This window comes from Ipomoea nil, unplaced genomic scaffold, assembly GCF_001879475.1.
Source record: "Ipomoea nil cultivar Tokyo-kokei standard unplaced genomic scaffold, Asagao_1.1 scaffold3069, whole genome shotgun sequence".
Lineage (NCBI taxonomy): Eukaryota > Viridiplantae > Streptophyta > Magnoliopsida > Solanales > Convolvulaceae > Ipomoea > Ipomoea nil.
The window spans coordinates 2,469,329-2,490,700 of NW_017619497.1; the positions used below are offsets into that span (position 1 = coordinate 2,469,329).

General features: G+C 33.9%; 2 protein-coding genes across 2 annotated transcripts; both read right to left on the reverse strand.

Annotated features, from left to right (window-relative positions):
- Positions 1–8,856: 8,856 nt before the first annotated feature.
- Positions 8,857–11,207, reverse strand: LOC109165344 (sister chromatid cohesion protein pds5-like). Its single transcript, XM_019314062.1, has 6 exons — positions 10,901–11,207; positions 10,343–10,546; positions 10,015–10,193; positions 9,731–9,857; positions 9,483–9,650; positions 8,857–8,936 (listed from the first exon to the last, which is right to left on the reverse strand). Exons 1-5 carry the CDS (start codon positions 11,018–11,020, stop codon positions 9,489–9,491), a joined length of 792 nt encoding a protein of 263 aa, XP_019169607.1. The 5' UTR covers positions 11,021–11,207; the 3' UTR covers positions 8,857–8,936; positions 9,483–9,488.
- Positions 11,208–12,200: 993 nt separating this feature from the next.
- Positions 12,201–20,674, reverse strand: LOC109165337 (sister chromatid cohesion protein PDS5 homolog B-A-like). The gene is made up of 10 exons (XM_019314056.1): positions 20,060–20,674; positions 19,528–19,731; positions 19,199–19,377; positions 18,955–19,081; positions 18,705–18,872; positions 17,396–17,812; positions 13,743–13,828; positions 13,079–13,130; positions 12,367–12,450; positions 12,201–12,265 (listed from the first exon to the last, which is right to left on the reverse strand). Exons 1-10 carry the CDS (start codon positions 20,186–20,188, stop codon positions 12,248–12,250), a joined length of 1,464 nt encoding a protein of 487 aa, XP_019169601.1. The 5' UTR covers positions 20,189–20,674; the 3' UTR covers positions 12,201–12,247.
- Between the last annotated feature and the right edge of the window lie 698 nt (positions 20,675–21,372).

Consider the following 21,372-nt stretch of genomic DNA (forward strand, 5'->3'; position numbering starts at 1 on the left):
AGATACACATAGTTATATAAACTTTTATAAATAGCTACATACTAGTACTTATTTTACTATTTTATATATATATATAGGGAAAAATGTAAAAAATGCCCCTCTATAATATGCCAATTATCAATGTCACCCCTGAATTATAAGTGGTGTAAATATTGCCCCTCAATTATCAAAATGGTGCACATATAGCCCCTCCCGTAACGGACATGCATGGTGGGTCGGGTGGGGTTCTAAGCGGGTCTTGTACATAGAACCCGAATCCAACCCGACCCACCGCAGGTTTGCTTTTTCGAAACCCACCCCCGATCCACCACCCACCATCACCCAAAAAAAACCCGATCCATGCGGGGTGAATTCGGGTGGATATCCACGGGTTGGATTGAAATTGCCATCCCTAGTTTTCACTTAGGGAGGGACATTACTTTTTCATATTGAGACCCAATCTTTCTTGTTATCAGTATTCTTCTCACCCACAAGAGTCTTGACAAATTATGCTATGGACCCGTGTCCACCATGTGCAAGGTGGACACGTTGTAGATTCATAATTTCTATATTGTAGATTCATAATTTCTATACTATAGATTTATAAAATTTATACTGTAGATTCATAATTTCTATACTACACATTCATAATTTCTGTACTGTATGAATCTACATTATAAATTTTATGAATCTACAGTATAGAAATTATGAATGTACAGTATAGGAATTATGAATCTACAGTACATAAATTATGAATGTGCAGTATAGAAATTAGGAATCTACATTATAAATTTTATGAATCTACAGTATAGAAATTATGAATTTACAGTATAGAAATTATGAATGTATACATGATGGACACGGGTCCACAGCATAACGCTCCAAGAGCCTTGTAACAACTTTTAAGTGTAAAGTGACCTCAGCCTTCCCTCATCCAAATTAGTTTATCATCTCTTTTGAGCATGGGCATGGGAATGTTGGTGATGAGAGTGGCGTCACAATGGTTAAATAAATTATGAATTGTGTCCAAGTCCCAACTTTGATCCTGGTTTTTGAGGAGGGAGGAAATAACAACATTTTCCAAAAAGGGAAAGGAGGCGTGGTGATCTGTGGATTTGAGGGATCACGAAGTTATATGTCTCTCCAAATATTAATGGAGTTACCATTACGAATCCTCCAACATTTATGATTTCTGATGATTTCCTTGATGGTTAAGAGATTGTTCCAAACAAAGGATGGGTTGCTGCAACTCCTAACATCTAAGAATGAGGAGCCTGGGTAGTATTTTGCTTGGAAGACTCTTGCAACAAAGGATGAGGGGAATTGAATGAGTCTTCAAGCTTGCTTGCATAACAGTGCGACGTTAAAGAGGTCCAGTTTCTGAAAGCCAATACCACCCCAATCTTTGGGAATACAAAGGTGTGACCAAGATTTCCATTGAATATCGTTACGGTTGCAATAGTTTGCTCCCCACCAGAAAGCATTCATAGCACATTCAATCTCTCTCACAAACTCCTTTGGTATTTGAAATATGCTCATAGCATAGGAAGGTAGTGCTTGTATCACACTTTGTATAAGAACTTCTTTTCTGGCTCTTGATAAGAATTTGTGACTCCAGCCGCTGATTCGGCTGGGAACTTTATTCTTAAAGAATCCCAAAATCTGCTTTTTGTTTCATCCTACTACAAGTGATGGGTAAGCCAAGATAATTTATAGAATTCCCTATCTCTCCAATCTCTATAATGTTGCTTATCATAGATCTCATATTGTCATTAACATTAAGGCTGGGGAAAATTAAGAGTTGTGTTATTCACATTCAAACTTTTCTCCTTCCAATAAAGTGTTTCATGTTTCACGTCTCAAAATGAAATGGTCTCACACACTTATTTTTTTTCTCTACCCATCAATTATAAGTCATATTATGAAAGAATTTATGAGATATAAAAAGCATTTTCTCCATATTAAATTATTTGTGAAATAATATAATAATTATCTTCTCCCAAATATAATAACTATCTTATAAGAGCCAATGAAAGTTATATTACTCAATTATATCCATTTTTTTATGCTTTTCAAGTTGTACATTATTTTTAAAATAAAATATAAATTTTGTCATAATTAAAAGTTGTAGTTATACTTTGAGTAAAAGTACCTTGTTAACCAAGGGCCTTGTTCAATGGTACCTTGTTGTTCCCTTATGTGGGAGGTGATAGGTTCAAGCCTTAATGGAGGTATTTGCATGTTACATGTAGTATTCGTTCATAATCCAACAAGTTATTACTATTCGAGAATATATATTGGGTCATTCGCATGTTAGATGTAGTTCATTAACCAACAAATTCCACTCGGGCACTACTTTCGGAGCATTATATTTTTTCTAAATTAATTTCATTAAATATTACAAAGTCATATATTGTATTCCTTTATCTACCATTATTGAGGTAATTTTTATTCTGAAAATTCGAACATTCATCTTTCAGGAAAGTTACAAGTATATGTTCGAAGTTCAATTAGGATGTCTTAAAATTATGTCATTTTAGGTAAATGTTTTCGAGCATTTTCACAAAAAGCAAGTGTTTATTTTATCTAATGTGAGTACTTCTGTTACCTTATATTTTGCATTATTCAAATTTTTGAGAAGTGGTTAATACAAATTTCTCCAAATTTTGTATTTGTTAATGAAAGAGTATTGTGGGATGTTTAGGTGGATTGATATAAATGTTTATGAGTGTGTTCTGAAGATAATCCAAGCGTTAGTGAAGATTCTTGATAAAAAGGAGAATAAGAATGACATGTTAAAACATGAAATTGAAAAAAAAAAAAAGAAAAGAAATTGTGTTGAGGAAATTTGTAGCAAGTCTAATTGGTAAATTTACCAAAAAAAAAAAAAAAAAAGAAAAAAAAAAGCTCAATCATGTGTACAAGCGCAAATTATGTTGTGGACTCGTGTTCACAATGCATTGTGGACACGAGTTCAAAAAGACGTCGTTTTAAGGTAATATGCAGCATTCCAGTTAAAATAAAAAATTGATTTTGTCTCGCCGTTAACGGCGTTATTCGTTTGTGGCATTATGAATGTACAGTTATGAAATTATGAATGTACAGTTATAGAATTATGAATATACAGTTATGGAATTATGAATGTACTGGAATTATGAATGTAAGTTATGGAATTATGAACACAGAGCTCTCACATTATGGACTTACAATTATGAAACATATAGTGATAAAATTATGAAAATAGAGCTCTAAAATTGTGAACATAGCGCTTCAAAATATGAATTTATAATTATTGAATTATGAATGTATAGTTACAGAATTATGAATGTATAGTTATGTAATTATGAATGTATAGTTATTGTATTATGAACACAGAGCTCTGATATTATGAACTTACAATTATGAACATATAGTAATAAAATTATAAACATATACTCCTATAACAAAGCGGTCTGAATTTTTTTTTTTTTTTAAAATAGTGGAAGATAACGATGCCACTAACAGCACCGTTATCGTGTCCACAATGCATGCTGGACACGCGTCCATAGCATAACGATTGGTGTACAAGGGCCTCCAAATAGACAATTCAATAATTAAATGGCACTACAAATATAATTATGGAACTGAGTTGTCCATTATATTACAATTAAGAGACAAAAATAATAACACCACGGTCATACCTGGGCTATGCTATCGACAACTGCAGAGCTCATATATCTACTTTTTCGTATTGCTCAATTATTTACATTCCTAGATTACAGAATTCATTAGCTCATACTCTAGCTTCTACAGCTTTCACGTTTGATACTGCTATGTACTGGGACAATGTCCCTCCAGACTCTATTTTACCACTTCTATAAATACAACCTCCAGGTTGACCTTCAAAAAAAAAAAAAAAAAAAAAGAGACAAAAATAATCATTTTCGCTATAACGTAATATTAAAAACTAATTGAATTGAGTCTTAATCCGTTTAGACTAGTCCACGAAAAAGTGAATTAGACCAAATTAATTCAAATTATATCGTGGACTAATATTCACCTTGCATGGCAGACCTAGATACATAAAAATAATATTGTGTGTATGTAAAAATAATACAGTAGGTACATAAAAATGAAACTAATAGTAGTGAATTTATATATACCTATAAATTTATTTTTGCAAATTGGGAGGAAAAAAAAAGAACGAAATTAGGTGAAACAACCTTCCAACCTGAGTGAGTCAACCAGGCACCCCCGACCTTAGCAAGAGTGTGAGCAACATGGTTGACACTCGTATGAATAAAACGAACATTACAACCAACTATGTTACTAATAAGACTATGACAATCATAGGCAATGGAACCAATGTACATTCGGTCCTCTTTAGAGTCTACTAGATTAGAAAAAAAAAAATCAAGAAATCCGTTTCAACTCGAACATTGATCATCCTAGCACCTCCTTCATCGCTAATGTTTCTGAACCACTGTGAAAAAGCTTCCCCAGAAACAATTGGCACAGCTAAGGAAGGAACCGCACAAACACGCTAAGCATATGAACATTCACACAAAGCTAAGCATGCATTGTGTCTTCCTCCCCTACTCAACATAAAGGACATTCTGATGGAATCTCTACCCTTCGCCTCCTTAGATTAACAGTAGTACACAAGATGTTCCTAAGAGCTCTCCAGATTAGGGATTTCAATTCTGCCGTCCTCAATGGGGATCCCAATCCTTGCCCCCACGAGGACGGCGATTGAAAATTTTTTTGAACGGAAGTGTGGATTGAGAATGTTTTCAATTTCCTGTGGGAGACGGAGACAGGAGTGGGGATACCCCTCCATGTTCCCAAAATTTTTTAAATATAATAATAATAATAATATGTATATATATATATATATATATATATATATATATATATATATATATATATATATATATATATATGTATGTATGTATGTATGTATGTATATGTATATTGCATAATAAGTGTTTGTTTTTATTGTTGTTTCAATGTTGGCCATATTAGCTCTTGGTAAGGGTTATATATGCACATAAGTTTTTATGTAATATGGCACATTGTTGTCCAATTATGGTTTTCTTCATATTTAATTTTATACTGATCATTCAAAACATTTATTACTTGTAGTTAAATTTTCTGATGTAATCTAGAGTGGTTGCTACACAATTTTTTCTAGTTGTTCATGAGGCAAGTATTCTAAACATATAGTTTTCATATACTTGTTTATATAGCACATAATTTTGGTGATCTTTTGATATTTTTACCAAGTGTACATTTTTACTCTTTAATGAGTCAATAGAATTAACCCTTTACTTTTGATCAAGCCCCAAACATACAAATGTTGTATTAAGATACATTGTAGACATCATGTCTCATCTCATAAAAAAAAGTGATGAAGTCTCACTAGATTTTCAGGTGAGGCTATCAAGAATGGACACTTGAAAATCTATTGAGACCTCATCTCTTTCTTCTATGAGCTGAGACATGATGACTATCATGTATCTTAGTACAGCATTGGTATGCTTGAGGCTTGACCAAAAATGAAGGGTCAATTCTAGACTCATTAAAGCGTACAAATGTACAATGTAGCAAAATATTATATTAGTTTGTAAACATCCATAGAAGGAAACTAACTTGGTGAAAACATCAAAATTATATGCTACGGAGTATATAATATGAACGACTGGGTAACTACCACTCTAGATTCAGAAAAGTTAACTATAATTAATAATAAGTGTTTTGAAAGATCTATAAAGGCCATGTTTGATAAAATATTTGCCTATCAGCCAATTTTGGCTTATTTGGCCACTATTAATTGTTTGGCTTGGTTAAAAAATTAACTCCAAAATGCTAAAATTCAAAAAGTTGCTCAAAACAGTTTTTTCAATTAACTTTTTGAGAAAAGAAATTATACCAAATAGCTATTAGCTAATAGCTAATTTACTAAACACCTCCCTACAATCAGCTGATGTTATCAACTAGTTATATCCTCTAATTAACCCAATCAGCTAACAGCAAACTGTTATTTACCAAACAGGACCAAAATTTGAAGAAAACTATAGTTGGACAACAATATGCCATAATTTATATATTTATTGATGAGCTGAGACATGATGTCTACCATGTATCTTAATACAGTATTGATATGCTTGAGGCATGACCAAAAGTGAATGCAACAATTTGTATATTTACCATAGGATTAAAATAATATAAATGTGATATCTCAAAAGGATTCATCTTTGAGACCTATAACCTTAAGTGTCAAATTTATAAAATTGCATTTGAAGTTCAAAAACAAAGCTGATAACAACGGATGGAAATTGTCAAATGTTGTAATCAATGGAACAAGTGATGCTTTCCATTTCAATAGGTACTAATGAAACAAGTGAAGCTTTCTATTTCAATGGGTACTAAGACAGTCATTACATTTACCCATCTTAAGTACTTGCCTTTTATCCAGGGGCCACCAAAACTCTGACTTTAGCCCTTACCAACTCTTTTCTGTAATCTTTAATAGTATGAAGCTTTTCAGAATCCTGAATATGAATAAAATCCATAAGTGTATACATTTGGTTATTTTGTCCAAAAGACAGTAATGACATATAAAACAAATAGGGTAAAATGCCATACTTAGATGGAAAATATCCCTGAAATGGCTATACTGAGAAGTTCACAAATTATAAATATTTTATTTACTTTATACAAAATGTCAAAAATAAGCAAAGTTTTAATGAAGACTAATTATGTATTATGCAATTTTCAGTAGCAAAATAATAATATTACGGAGTATTTAACATTTGTAGTTGATAAGAAAATTACAAGAAGTCACATCTTAGAAATGTAAGAAACCCGCATTTCATAAACATGACTTGTGGAAAAAAAATTTATATTTTCAGTGAAAAGTTTCACTTTATAAATGCCAAGTTCTTCCAAAGTCATAAAGAAAACTGGATTTAGATGAAAAGCTTTACTTCTTATCTCCTTTGAAATGCATCAGACATTCTCCCTATCACCTGTCACCAACGTGATTGCCTCCGTAAAGACTTCATATAGAGGGATTTCAGGAAATTGAGCAGAAGTGTAAAAGGAAAGGGTTAAAAGCTGAATTCTCTATATACGGATTTTGGTAGGACAAATATAGTAAAGTCTTCCTAAAGATACATTAGAGAAATGAAGTGTTAATGAATTCTCATTTCCAAAATGTGTGGCTTCAGACATTTTTTTTTTCTTTCTATTAATAATCTAAAAAGAATTACTCTCCATCCCATTTGTGCCCCATTTACAATTCTCAGAGTCAATTTAACATTTTAACCAAGCTTATGTTTTTTATACCAATAAATTGAATTTTGAAAATAAAAAACTATATTCAATTAACTACATAAGAAATTGTACTTGCCTCATTTTAAAGTATTCTGCTCTATTGGACATAAGAGATTATCACTGTTTAAAACAGTAAAGGGAAGAGGTAGAAATGATATTTTATTTCATGTTTCATATTCTTGGTTCTCCATATTACAACCATATATATATAGGCATAAAGAAAGCTTTTGAAAGGGCATAATAAATGCTAAAAATTACTCCTCTTCTCAAGGCTACAACTTCCTAGAGTAGAGTAAATATGGTTGCCTATTTCCAACACTCCCCCTCAAGTTTCAAGAAAGGGGGACTAGGGGAGTATTGCCATCAAGGCATCAACAACCATCCATGTTTTGTTCTTTCATCGCTATGGGCTTCTCTTTATCGCTTTGGCTATCTTCATTGCTATGGATCATAATTCATATGCACCCATTTGTTGTTCCTGTTCCATTTCACCTTTACTACTCTTGATGAAGGTTTTTTGACATTTGTTCTAGAGTGTTTGTGTCACTGTGTTATCTGGATGTTGTTCATGTTCGAATCCATCCTTGAATCTTTCATCTTCATTCCCAAGGGTTGTATAGTTTATGTGTATAGCACTATAGCACTATTATCCTCTAGCCGAATTTAATCTTCATTTGTAATTTTGAGTTTGGTGGAATGTTTGTTTTAATTCAAGCATTGAACTTCTAGATGTTCCAGTTTGAGAGGAATGTTGAATAATAGGAAACCTTAGTCCTATTACTATTAAGAGTGGGCTTGATTTCCTATTCCAAGGAGGAGTGGTTTAACCCAATGTTCCCATAGTTCAAGAAACGCAAAGAGACAATCTATTATTATTAACATAATCATATATTCTCTCTTTCTTTGTTTTCTCACATATTTTGCATCTGCTTAGTCACACCCACTAGGCTTTTCAATCCCTCAAAATCAACACACTAGTTGGAAAGTGCAATAATATAGTATTAACCTTATGTAGTGTTTTTGGGTACACTTATGGTGGATAGGATTTACTGCTGAGATACCCCAAGTTTAACATATGTCTAGGGATGCACTGGTTGCGAGAAGGAGAATATGATACTAAGTTTCTAATTTTTTATTTTCTTGGGGTACATTAATTGAGGAAAGGATTTACCAGTAAGATATCCTATACCACTAATAGGGTAATTATTCTTTCCAAAAGGTTGAATCCCCAACCCCAATGGTCCCGCACACCCTGGCCCGACAGAGCATTTGGAAGGATGTAAATCATGGTAACTCAGCTGAATATAGAGGCTAGACCTTTGTTTATTGCGCACAAGGAGCCCCCTCACTTAGAGAGATAGAAGAGAAAGAGGTAGAAGGAAACTTGGACAGAATTTATTTTTAAAAAGAAAAAGAAAGAAAGAAGATATGCTAGCTCAAATTTTCAAAATTTTAAGTTTTAATAGAATTCAATAAAGACATGCAAACTGAAGTTGAAATGCTTAGCAAACTGAACAAATAGAATCACAATCCATCAGGTTTCAGGTCATTGTTGTTGGAGTGGCATCCAGTAGTGGTACCTGAGGAAGTTGAAGCGCAGATGGTCCTTCTACAGATGGTACAGAACCAGCATTTTCCACCTGATCATTCATGAAAAATTAGACTGTTATCCATTAGAAGAAAACCCCCTCCCACAAACACACAGAGAAAGAATAATATTCATCATAAAACAAGCAGATGCCCACGACTTATGCACACTACTCAAATCTAGACAGAGTATACTTCTTTAAGGACAAATGCTTCTATGATTTTAAAATTATTGCATCTATTACTACCAAACCTTCGGCTGACTGCAGATAATAGATAACAAAGTTTTGAAGCTTGAGAACATCAACTCAACTAAACTCAACCAATCCTAACCTAGTTAAGTTCAGTTATATGGATTCTATTTTTCCATTTCATTCTCATTAATGCTACATCAGTCATAACTTCTTGCAATAGTACGTCTTTCTTAATGTCTACTCCCTTCACCTAACTTCTACAACTTCCAACTGCTCATTCTATCCATGGTCGAGCATATGCATGCTGAATACGCCCAAATTATCTTAATCTATAAACATCTTCAAAGGAAACACCACAGGAGGAAGTCAGCAAGCTTTATGAAAAATACACAAACACATAGATACCGTGTTTTATCCCTCAGGAACTTCATGCAATATTGAGCCAAGTACTTTGCAATAATCATCCAAATTCATGTTCATATTTGTCATTAATTCTAAAAGACAAGGCTTCAGTCTGGCAGCACACTTTTCCAAGACTTCTTTTCCCAATAGCGTTGAACAAGGTGCAGTAGCCTATAAAAACATACCTAGTTAATCAAATAATTGAAAACAATGCTTGGAGATAGCATCAATATTTGCATAGTGATTATTACCAGAGTTTCCTTTCTGAGGCTATCAAGAATGGACACTTGAAAATCTAGTGAGACTTCATCTCTTTCTTCTATGAGCTGAGACATGATGTCTACCATATATCTTAATACAGCATTGCTATGCTTGTGGCTTGATAAAAAGTGAAGGGTCAATTCTATAGACTTATAAAGAGTACAAATGTACAATGTAGCAAAATATTATACTATAGTGTGTAAGCTTCCAAGGAAACTGACTTGGTGAAAATATCAAAATTATATGCTATATGATATGAACAACTAGAAAATACCTGATGATTTTGAGAAACAGTTGGAAAACGTTAACAGCTAACACATAGTCAAAATCCAATAGCATCACACACAACCTGTACTTAGCAACGGCTTCAAGAACTCTCAGTGCCTTACTATAGTAGTTGCTATCAATGTAATATAACTTTTCAAGCGATGCTATAATCTGATGGAAAACGACCTGAGAATCAAAAGATGATACTTTTTAAACATAGATGCACATATATGATACAGTATATGTTAGAATGCTCAGGTAGAAAGAAATAATAAATAAATACTGAAATTGTTTGCAACCTGGCCTAAGTTTTGAACAAATAAAGTATTAAATACCTCCATTTCTATATTATCATAGGGTAGAACGGGTGCAGATATTCTCATAATTTCACAGATACAAGATGCAACAGAAACCTCAATGATTTTATCAGAATGTCTCAGAAGCTTCCTTTCAATCAGTGCTTTTTTAATTGGTTCAAGTGCATTTAACGTCGACACTGGAGAGTCTTTCCCTATGCTCTTCAGTTCTGATTCAACTTTCTAAAAGAAATGCAACACAACAGAAGAGTTAAAACAACACTAGTAAACAAATAATGTCCAGGCAATTTGATAATTTATCAAAATAAATTGAGGACTATAGTTTTGTGTGTTTGTGTAATTCAAACATGTCAGTTCCTAAAATCACATATGAATAAACTCGAAAGCATAAACATTTCTAAATAAAACGTAGACAGAATAACAACATAAGAATTGATCCTTTCAGCCAAAAATAAAAGAAGGAAAAGAGACCCTAAAATTTTATAATCATTTGACTGGTGAAGACATCCCATCAATGAAAACCAATCCAAGCATAATTGAACCTTTATATGCAAAAGAAAAGGGAAAGAATTTTACTTCAAGGAGGCTGAGAAGCTCGGCAGTGGATGAAGGAGGTGTAGAGAGCTGAATTCCAGACTGAATGAGCATTTCCTCAAGCTCCTTTTGTGAAGGAAGAGGTGCAGCAGAGGCCATCATTCTCAGTGAACAGAGCCCTCCCCTTAATCAAGAGTTCAAGACTGAAAGCCCTAGAACTAGAGAACCCAAATTAATTGTACTTCACTCGAAAAGAGGACCCCTAGACACCCAAAATACAGCAAATGTAAATCCGGATAAAGAAATGCTGAATTGGAGTTGACAGAGAACGATCAGTTTATATGCGGATTTATGCGCGGTTGTACAATGCTGAGTTTGTAATTCTGTCTGGATTCTTCTGCTATTAATTCCATTCCATACCAAACAAATTCCATATGCGCTTTTAAGTCGCGCTCTGAAGAATCAACTGCCAAAGATCGGTTTTGTATTTTTGTATTTTGAGGAGAAAGGCGGTGGAGATGGCCTTGATGAGCCATGCATTGAAAAAAATCCTCACCTTTGGGTTCACAGTATCTTTGCTCTCCTCATATTCTTATTTGATCTCCATTTGCTGTGCTTCCTAATAAGCTCTTCAGTTTCTAGTAACCTGCTCTAGCTAGCCCAATGGATTCCTCTATTTGTTCTACCTCCCCCATCCCACCAATATGAATTTAAGATGACTTCAATTTCATGTAAAAGGTTCTTTGGTAGAAGAAATATAATTGGTATATCGTGCACCAGGGCGCACAATGCACAATACATTGTGCACCTTAACAAACCCTTGTTTAGTATGTACATAATTGTATAGTAAAATACACATAAACTTCTAACATAATACACATAAACTCTTAACATAATACACATAAACTTTTAAGATGCACCTTGGTGCATGGTATAATTTGCCGAAGAACAATTGTTATGCTGTGCATGGTGCACACGGTTGCAAACGACGTCGTTTCACTATTGTGGAGTAACGCTGCCGTTATTAACACCGTTTAACTCCACCAATCATTTTTTTTTATTACACATCCATAACTTCATAAATATACATTCAGAATTGTATAACTACACATTCATAACTTCATAACTATACATTCAGAATTGCATAACTACACATCCATTAACTTCATAACTATACATTCAGAATTGTATAACTTCATAACTATACATTCAGAATTGCATAACTACACATCCATAACTTCATAACTATACATTCAGAATGTGAAATTATAAAATTACGAACATATATTTAGGTAACTAACGGTAATTGAAAATGATTTTTTTTAAAAAGTAAAACGACGCCGTCCTCATCTCCCTTCCTCTTCCTCTTTACTCCATCAGAAAGCAAAGTCAGTCAGTTACACGCCCCTGTAAATTGCATCCATGTTATGTTACAAAGAGGCAGTTGGCTAACCAATAAAATCATAGCTTCTTAACTAGATAATATACAATGTGGGAATTTAACTCACTTCTTTGACTGGAACCTCTTCAAGCAATTCCCAGCGTTCACATCTGAGATTCAAGATTTCTACATCATCATCAGTGTATATGACCTACAACAGTACAGTAACAGAAAGCAACTTAGCACATTAAAATTTAAGGAAGATACGAGATAAAGCCAATACATCATGATACAGATGTTTAAAATCTTTCCATGAATGTGATGAAGAATCAATGCATGCTCTGCTTGCTCTCTTGAAATAGAGGAAACAAAGACATGATTCCACCACATTTTTAATGTGCTTTAAGGCTTTAAACTATAATTATAGACCTTTGGGGCTTTTCCCTAGCTCTTGTTAATCTAGGTACAAGAAGGCTATGCCCTCTACTTAAAACCTACTCTCCTGGGCTTGGCTTTGTGTAGTTCAACATTTGGCCTCTAAGTAAAAAGATTAGTGCGTTATTGACAAACAAATACAGGAGAAATATCTCGAAATGGATTGGGCAGAAATTAGAATAATGGGAATTGGTTTATAATTGTCAACATAATGGATCATGAGTAGTCAAGATGCGTCAAACTCAGCCTAAATATCACTATCCTAGAAAAGCAAATTGTTAGGGAAGAGCATTTGCCCTTTATCTTGGAAAATCCTATTTTTGAAGATAGAAAATAGTATATCCAAAGGGCAATTATATGCAACACATAAAATACAGAAATATCTGCTCGTTGGGCTTATGTACCTTGTGTTTTTCCGTCTTAGGGTTAAAAGAAGAAATCACCCCCTCATAAAACCTGTAAAGAGAAAAGAACAGAAAATATGACAAGAATTGCTTGCATAATTTACAAGACAACTTAATAGCACTTCTTAGACTTTTCTTAGACTTTTTTTTTTTTTGAATGTTACTGACTCTATTACAATGTAGTATGTGTTCATAGCTACTTTTTCGAGCCAACATCGCCTCCACTGAGGCTCCAACCCACAACCTCCCATATAAGGGAGCAACTTGGTGCCATTGGACCACAAGGTCCTTGGCAACGCTTCTTAGACTTAAAAAAGCAAATTTAAAAATACATATTAAAAGAATAAATCAAAAGTGCATAAGCTACATGTTTACAAATTAAATGCAACAATTTGTATATATTTACCATAGGATTCAAATAATGTAAATGCAATATCTCAAAACGATTCATCTTTCAGACCTATAACCTTAGGGGTCAAATTTATAAAATTGAATTTGAAGTTCAAAAACACAAGCTGTTAACAACTGAGGGAAATTGTAAAATGTTGTAATCAATGGAACAAGTGATGCTTTCCATCTCAATAGGTAATAATGGAACAAGTGAAGCGTTCTATTTCAATGGGTACTAAGACCGTCATTCAATTTGCCCTTCTTAAGTACTTACCTTCTATCCCGGGGCCACCAGACTTTGACTTTAGCCCCTACCAACTCTTTTCCGTAATCTTTAATAGTATGAAGCTTTTTAGAATCCTAAATATGAATAAAAACCATAAGTGTACCCATTTGGTTATTTTGCCCAAAAGAGAGTAATGACATATAAAACAAATAGGGTAAAATGTCATAGTTAGATGCAAAATATCAATGAAATGGCTATACTGGGAAGTTCATAAATTATACATATTTTATTTAATTTATACAAAATGTCAAAAATAAGCAAATTTTAAAAGATGTCGCATCTTAGAAATGTAATCTTAAGAAAACTGCATTTCATAAATATGACTTGTGGGGGAAAAAAAAAAAAACATATATTTTCAGTGAAAAAGTTTCACTTGATAAATGCCAAGTTCTTGCATAGTCATAAAGGAAGTTGGATTTAGATGAAAAGCTTTACTTCTTATCTCCTATGAAATGCATCAGACATTCTCCCTAATCCTCACGTGTCACAAACATGATTGCCTCCGTAAAGACTTCATATAGAAAGATTTCAGGCAATTGAGCATAAGTGTTTAAAAATTGGGTTAAAAGCCACATTCTCTAATGCGGATTTTGATAGGATGAATATAGTAAAGTCTTCCAAAAGACACATTAGAGAAATGAAGCTTTAAGAATTCTCATTTCCAAAATGTGTCTCCGGACATTTTTTTTTCTTTCTATTAGTAATCCAAAATGAATTACTCACCATCCCATTTGTGCCCCTTTTACAATTCTCTCAGCCAATTTAACCAAGCTTATGTTTTTATACTAATAAATTGAATTTTGAAAATAAAAATTTATATTCTGGAGTAATAACTAATAAGTATATATTCAATCAAATACATAAGAAATGGTACTTGCCTAATTTTTAAAGAATTATGCTATATTGGAACATAAGAAATGATCATATTAAAAACAACTTTTTTTTAAACAAAGTAGAATGTGACCCTTCTCAAGGCGGACAAAGAGAATCAACTAATATTGTTTCAATAAGTTCAACACACATCTAGGGTTGCACTCATCGGAAAGTGCAATAATATGGTATAATCTTTTATGCATCCATTTTGGGTACACTTGTGGTGGATAGGATTTACCGTTGAGTTACCTCAAGTTCAACATATGTCTAGGAGTCACTGGTTGCAAGAAGGATAACATGATACTAAGTTTTTAATTTTTTATTTTTTTGGGTACATCAATGGGGCCACGGGGGACAGTGTTTACCAGTAAGAAATTCTAAACCTCTAATATGGTACTAATTAAATCCCAAATTTTCACTGCAAATTGTAAGTTATAATAAAGTTCAAGAGCAAATTTCACTTTTGATCATATGACTATTGGGGTGTTGTCAATTTGAGTCCACAACTTTCAAAACTAATAATTTAATACCCTAAATTTTCAATTTTTATCAATTTTAGTCATCCCCGTCAAATTGTCGGCCAATTGTCGCCGAAATCTTTTAATTCAGTGTTAAAATGAAAGATAATTTGTAAACCATTGTTTGAATTAATATAGAGGCAGGTGAGATGTGGATAAAAATTGGCAATAATTGGCTAGCAATTTGGCCGTACTGACGAAAATTGATAAAAATTTAAATAGTTAGGGTACTAAATTGCTAGTTTTGAAAGTTGTGGACTAAAATTGACAACACCCCAATAATTATAGGACCATAATGAAATGCAATCAATTCAATACGGGTTAAGGCAAAGTTGAGTTTGTTGCGATAGCCCTTCACGGTGACGTCGTCCTGACTTCTGAGTAAGATTGTGGTGTTAGTTTTTCAAACAACAGCCAGAGATGCATCGGGACAAGAACGGTTTGTTGGTGAAAGGAGTCTAGTTTGTTACCGTGTGAAGAAAGATACTTGGATTTGATAGATACAAATGGTTGGTACAACAGAGTATATATACAAGTAAGAAACCTAAACTCAAAAAATATGACTCTTCATATAAAACATTACAATGGTACCATTCCTTTGTTTAAAGCTTGCTTCCTCAAGTGTTTAGTTCTTGTTCTTATATAATGGTGATGATTTCGTTGAACAGATGACTTCTCTGCAAGTCTGCATCATTGGCTATTTCTTTTTCCTTCTTTATACGTACAGTCAAACTAGGAGATGCCTCACTCTTGCATGAACTCCTCCCACGATTTCCCTTGGAAAGCCTAGTTGCTTCAAAACTCTTTCTCATAGTGAGATATGTGAAATCAACTTTTCCAACTGTCTTGCATAGGTTCTTGTTCTAAGAATCGCCAATGGTGTTCCATTGTCCCTTTTTCGCTAAATTTTGGTCTTTTATGAAATTTAAAGGATTTTTGGATCCGTTGTCAAGTTTCTTTCCTGAGGGTGTTCAATTTTGGTATTACCGTATTTGCTTCTTCATTTTCAGTGTGCCTTATTTGTTCCCTGAGGGTGTTTAATTTCGGCACTATAATATTTTATGTCCAAAGGCCATTTATTATTTCTCAAGTTTCAAGAAAGGGGGGGTAGGGGAGTATTACCATGAACCACGCATGTTTTGTTCTTTTATTGCTATGGGGCTTCTCTTTATCGCTTTGGCTATGTTCATTGCTATGGACCATATGTTTTGTTCTTTCATTGCTATGGGGCTTCTCTTTATCGCTTTCGCTATCTTCATTGCTATGGACCATATGTACCAATTTATTGCTCCTGCTCCATTTCACCTCTACTTCTCTTGATGAAGGCTTTTTTACATTTGCTCAAGAGTGTTTGTGTCACTTTGTTACCTTGAGCTTGTTCATGTTCAAATCCATCCTTGACACTTTCAACTTCATTTCCAAGGGTTGTGTATAGTGATATGTCTTCCGACGACATTCAACACTATTATCCTCTAGCGGCATTTCATCTTCATTTGTAATTTTGAGTTAGGTGGAGTGTTTGTTTTAATTCAAGCGTGGAACTTCAAGATATTCCAGCTTGAGGGGAGTGTTGAATAATAGGAAGCCTTAGTCCTATTCCTATTAGGAGTAATCTTGATTTCCTATTCAAGGTAGGAGTGGTTTAACCCAATGTTTCTATAAATATAGAATCTCTATACACTCTATACCGTTCAAGAAACATAGAGAGACAATCTATTATTATTATTAACATAATCATATATTCTCTCTATTCCAAGTATTCTCACATATTTTGCTTCCGCTTAGTCACCACCCACTAGGCTTTTCAATCCCTCACAATCAACACACTCGTTGGAAAGTGCAATAATATAGTATTACCTTTTATGCATTCTTTTTTGGTACACTTACGGTGGAGAGGATTTACTGTTGAGATACCCCAAGTTCAACATATGTCTAGGGGTGCACTGGTTGCAAGAAGGAGAATATGATACTAAGTTCCTAATTTTTTTATTTTCTTGGAATACATTAAATAGAGGAAAGAATTTAGCAGTAAGATATCCTAAACCACTAATATGGTACTAATTAGAGATAGAAGAGAAAGAGGCAGATGGAAATTTAAGTTTTAATAGAACTCAATAAAGAGATGCAAACCAATTAGTTATGGGTTAAGGCAATGCAGAAATATAATGATTAGCAAACTGAATAGTTAGAATCACAAAGATTACTCTACCCAGAAATCAAGAGAATCTGCAAGCACCATTACAGTAGTACCTTTTCTTTAAGTTTTCTCTGGGCAGACCTAGTCCCTTCATATCTCTTTTGCACGGTGAGATCTGTCTGATTCTTCTTTCGTTGGCCCCTTTTGCAAGGACTTTTTGTGCTGCTGGGGGCTAACACATCAGGCTTAGTCACAGACTCCTTTCCAGTTATAGCTGGCAAAGCTAACACATTTGAAGTTGCATTAATGTCCAATGAACTCCAAGATTTCTTCTCTTGTTCCTTCTTGATAGTAGGTTCTTCATCAGAGCGTTTGCTTTCATTCATCCCAAAAGATGCCCTCAATGACCCATCAAGTTCTAGGTTATTGTTATTGTTATTCATTGTTTGAGTGGCATCCAGTAGTGGTACCTGAGGAAGTTGAAGAGCAGATGTTCCTTCTACAGGTGGTACAGAACCAGCATTTTCCACCTGATCATTCACGAAAAAATGAAAAATTAGATTGTTATCCATTAGAAGGAAACCCCCTCCTCCCACAAACACGGAAGAATATCATATTCATCATATCTCAATGTAGAATGGCAAGTGACAGCATAAAACAAGCAGATCAGATGCCCATGACTTAAATCTAGACAGTATTAAAGACTTCTTCTTTAAGGATAAATGGTTCTATGATTTTAAAATTAAGGGAAAATTGCATTTTTGGTCCTCCAGTTATACTTGTGGTACAGACATAGTCCCTGAGTTATATGCGTGGCCATCTTTAACCCCTAAGTGATGCATAGAGTGGCAATTTGAGTCCTTGAAGGACCAAATCAGCCACTTTAGTAAGTGACAGATTGGTGGTAGAAAGTCCCTGAGGGACTAAAATCGCCACTTCGTGCATAACTTAGAGGTTAAAGATGGTCACGCATATAACTCAGAGACTAAGTTTGTACCATTTTTATAACTGAAGGACCAAAATTGCAATTTTCCCTAAAATTAATGCATCTCTTGACTACCAAACTTTACGCTGACAGCAGATAATAGATAACAAAGTTTTGAAGCTTGAGGGCATAACCTCAACCCAACTCAACCAATCCTAGCCTAGTTAAATTCAGTTATATGGATTCTGTTTCTCCATTTCATTCTCATTAATGCTACATGCCTACATCAGCTTCTTGCAATAGTACGTCTTTCTTAATGTCTACTCCCTTCACCTAGCCTCTAGCCTTCTACAGATTCCAACTGCTCATTCTATCCAAGAGCATACGCTGAACACACCCAAATTATCTTAATCTATAAACATATCTTCTGATCTTCAAAGAAATACAACAGTAGAAAGACAACAAGTTTAATGAAAAATACGCAAACACATAGATACCATGTTTTCTCCCTCAGGAACTTCATGCAATATTGAGCCAAGTACTTTAGAATAATCATCCAAATTCATGTTCATATTTGTCATTAATTCTAAAAGACAAGGCTTCAATTTGGCAGCACACTTTTCCAAGACTTCGCTTCCCAATATCGTTGAACAAGGTGCGGTAGCCTAGATAAAAACATACCTAGTTAATCAAAAAATTGAAAACAATGTTTCGAGATAGCATCAATATTTGCATAGTGATTATTACCAGAGTTTCCTTTCTGAGACTATCAAGAATGGAAACTTGAAAATCTAGTGAAACTTCATCTCTTTCTTCTATGAGCTGAGACATAATGTCTACCATGTATCTTAACACAGCATTGGTATGGTTGAAGCTTGATAAAAAGTGAAGGGTCAATTCTATAGACTCATTAAAGAGTACAAATGTACAATGTAGCAGAATATTATACTATAGTGTGTAACGCTATATGATATGAACAACTAGAAAATACCTGATGATTTTGAGAAACAGTTGGAAAACGTTAACAGCTAACACATAGTCAAAATCCAATAGCATCACACACAACCTGTACTTCGCAACCGCTTCAAGAACTCTCAGAGCCTTACTATAGTAGTTACTATCAATGAAATATAACTTTTCAAGGGATGCTATAATCTGATGGAAAACGACCTGAGAACCAAAAGATGATATTTTTTAAACATAGATGCACATATATGATATATGTTAGACTGCTCAAGTAGAAAGAAATAATAAATAAATAAATACTAAAATTGTTTGCAACCTGGCCTTAGTTTTGAACATATAAAAAGTATTAAATACCTCCATTTCTGTATTATCATAGGGTAGAACGGGTGCAGATATTCTCATAATTTCACAGATACAAGATGCAACAGAAACCTCAATGATTTTTTCAGAATGTCTCAGAAGTTTCGTTTCAATCAACGCTTTTTTAATTGGCTCAAGTAGATTTCTCGTCGACATTGAAGGGTCTTGCCCTATGCTCTTCAGTTCTGATTCAACTTTCTAAAAGAAAATGCAATGCAACACAAGAGTTAAAACAACAGTAGCAAACATATAATGTCCAGATGAGGACTATAGTTTTGAGTATGTGTGTGTGTAATTCAACATGTCAGTTCCTAAAAACGTATATGAATAAACTAGAGATGAAAGCATAAACATTTCTAAATAAAACGTAGACAGAACAACAACAACATAAGAATTGATCCTTTCAGCCAGGAAAAGAGACCCTAAAATTTTATAATCATTTGCCTGGTGAACAAATCCCATCAATGAAAACCAATCCAAGCATAATTGAACCTTTATATGCAAAAGAAAAGGGAAAGAATTTTACTTCAAGGAGGCTGAGAAGCTCGCCAGTGGATGGAGGAGGTGTAGAGAGCTCAATTCCAGACTCAATGAGCATCTCCTCAAGCTCCTTTTGTGATGGAAGAGGTGCAGCAGCAGCAGGAGAAGCCATCATTCTCAGCAAACAGAGTTCTCCCCTCAATCAAGACTGAAAACCCTAGAACTAAAGAACCCAAATTGTACTTCACTCGAAAAGAGGACCCACAGACACCCAATCCAGCAAATGTAAATCCGGATAAAGAAATTCTGAATTGGAGTTGACAAAGCGGATAAAGAAATGCTGAATTGGAGTTGACAAAGCCGATAAAGAAATTCTGAATTGGAGTTGACAAAGCGGATAAAGAAATGCTGAATTGGAGTTGATAAAGAACGTAACGAACGGTTTGTGTGTGATTCCTGCTCATTTTTGCGTGGTTGTACAATGTTGAGTTTGGAATCCGTGTAATCCTGCCTGGATTCTTCTGCTTTTTGCGTGATTAATTCCATTCCATACCAAACAAAATCCATATGCACTTCTAAGTCGCGCTCTCAAGAATCAACTGCCAATTGTCGCCAAAGCTCTTCAGAGGATTTTTGAGTTTTTGTTTTGGAGGCGAAGGGCCTTGGAGATGGCCTTGAATGTCTATGATAAAATATAGTGAAAATTACACTTTTCCCCTTGAATTACTCATACGATCATAATTGTTCTCTCAATTTTTTTAAAATTTGACATTTTTTGTTCAATTTTAAATATGTTTTTGGATTATCTATACTATCTATACTATATATATATATATATATAAACAAAATACTTAAATTTTAAATTCCCGCCCAATTCCTAAAAAATCTTTCTTCCGTTTAAAATATATTGATTTCTACTTTCTCATTCGTACAATAATTCTGGGTTAAAGTTGTGAAGCGTCATAAGTTCGGCAAGGCATAACTTTTGACTCGGTTGTCCGTTTTGGACAAATGTTTTTTTGAAATCGCGTATTTTTTCGAGATCTATCCACCGCAAACTGCCGTAGGCGGTGTGGACCACCAATTTCTAAAAAAAATGCTTTGTTAAATAGTTTCTAAGAAAAAACTATGAGAACCTTATGTTTTATTAATGAATTTTTAAATTTTTTAATTAGAAAATTGTCCCGTGCATTATTTAATAATCTCTCTTTATAATTGGTCAAATTATTTAATTATGGTAAATTAGGAAATAATTAATGATGGTAATAGAAATCCTAAAAGAATATAGAATTGAAGAATATTTAATTATTGTTATATTTTTATTGTGACTCACGGAATACAATACAAGAATATTTAATT

Excerpts from the sequence above, each read along its gene's own strand:
- LOC109165344 (XM_019314062.1), bottom strand. The coding sequence starts at position 11,020 with ATGATGGCCTCTGCTGCACCTCTTCCTTCACAAAAGGAGCTTGAGGAA. Across the intron at positions 10,547-10,900 it reads AGCTTCTCAGCCTCCTTGAA|AAAGTTGAATCAGAACTGAA; the intron begins GTAAAATTCTTT and ends CATTTCTTTTAG. Across the intron at positions 9,651-9,730 it reads GCCTCAGAAAGGAAACTCTG|GCTACTGCACCTTGTTCAAC; the intron begins GTAATAATCACT and ends ATGTTTTTATAG.
- LOC109165337 (XM_019314056.1), bottom strand. The coding sequence starts at position 20,188 with ATGATGGCTTCTCCTGCTGCTGCTGCACCTCTTCCATCACAAAAGGAG. Across the intron at positions 17,813-18,704 it reads TTCCTGAGGGAGAAAACATG|GTGGAAAATGCTGGTTCTGT; the intron begins GTATCTATGTGT and ends GTGAATGATCAG. Across the intron at positions 12,451-13,078 it reads CTAAGACGGAAAAACACAAG|GTCATATACACTGATGATGA; the intron begins GTACATAAGCCC and ends GTACTGTTGTAG.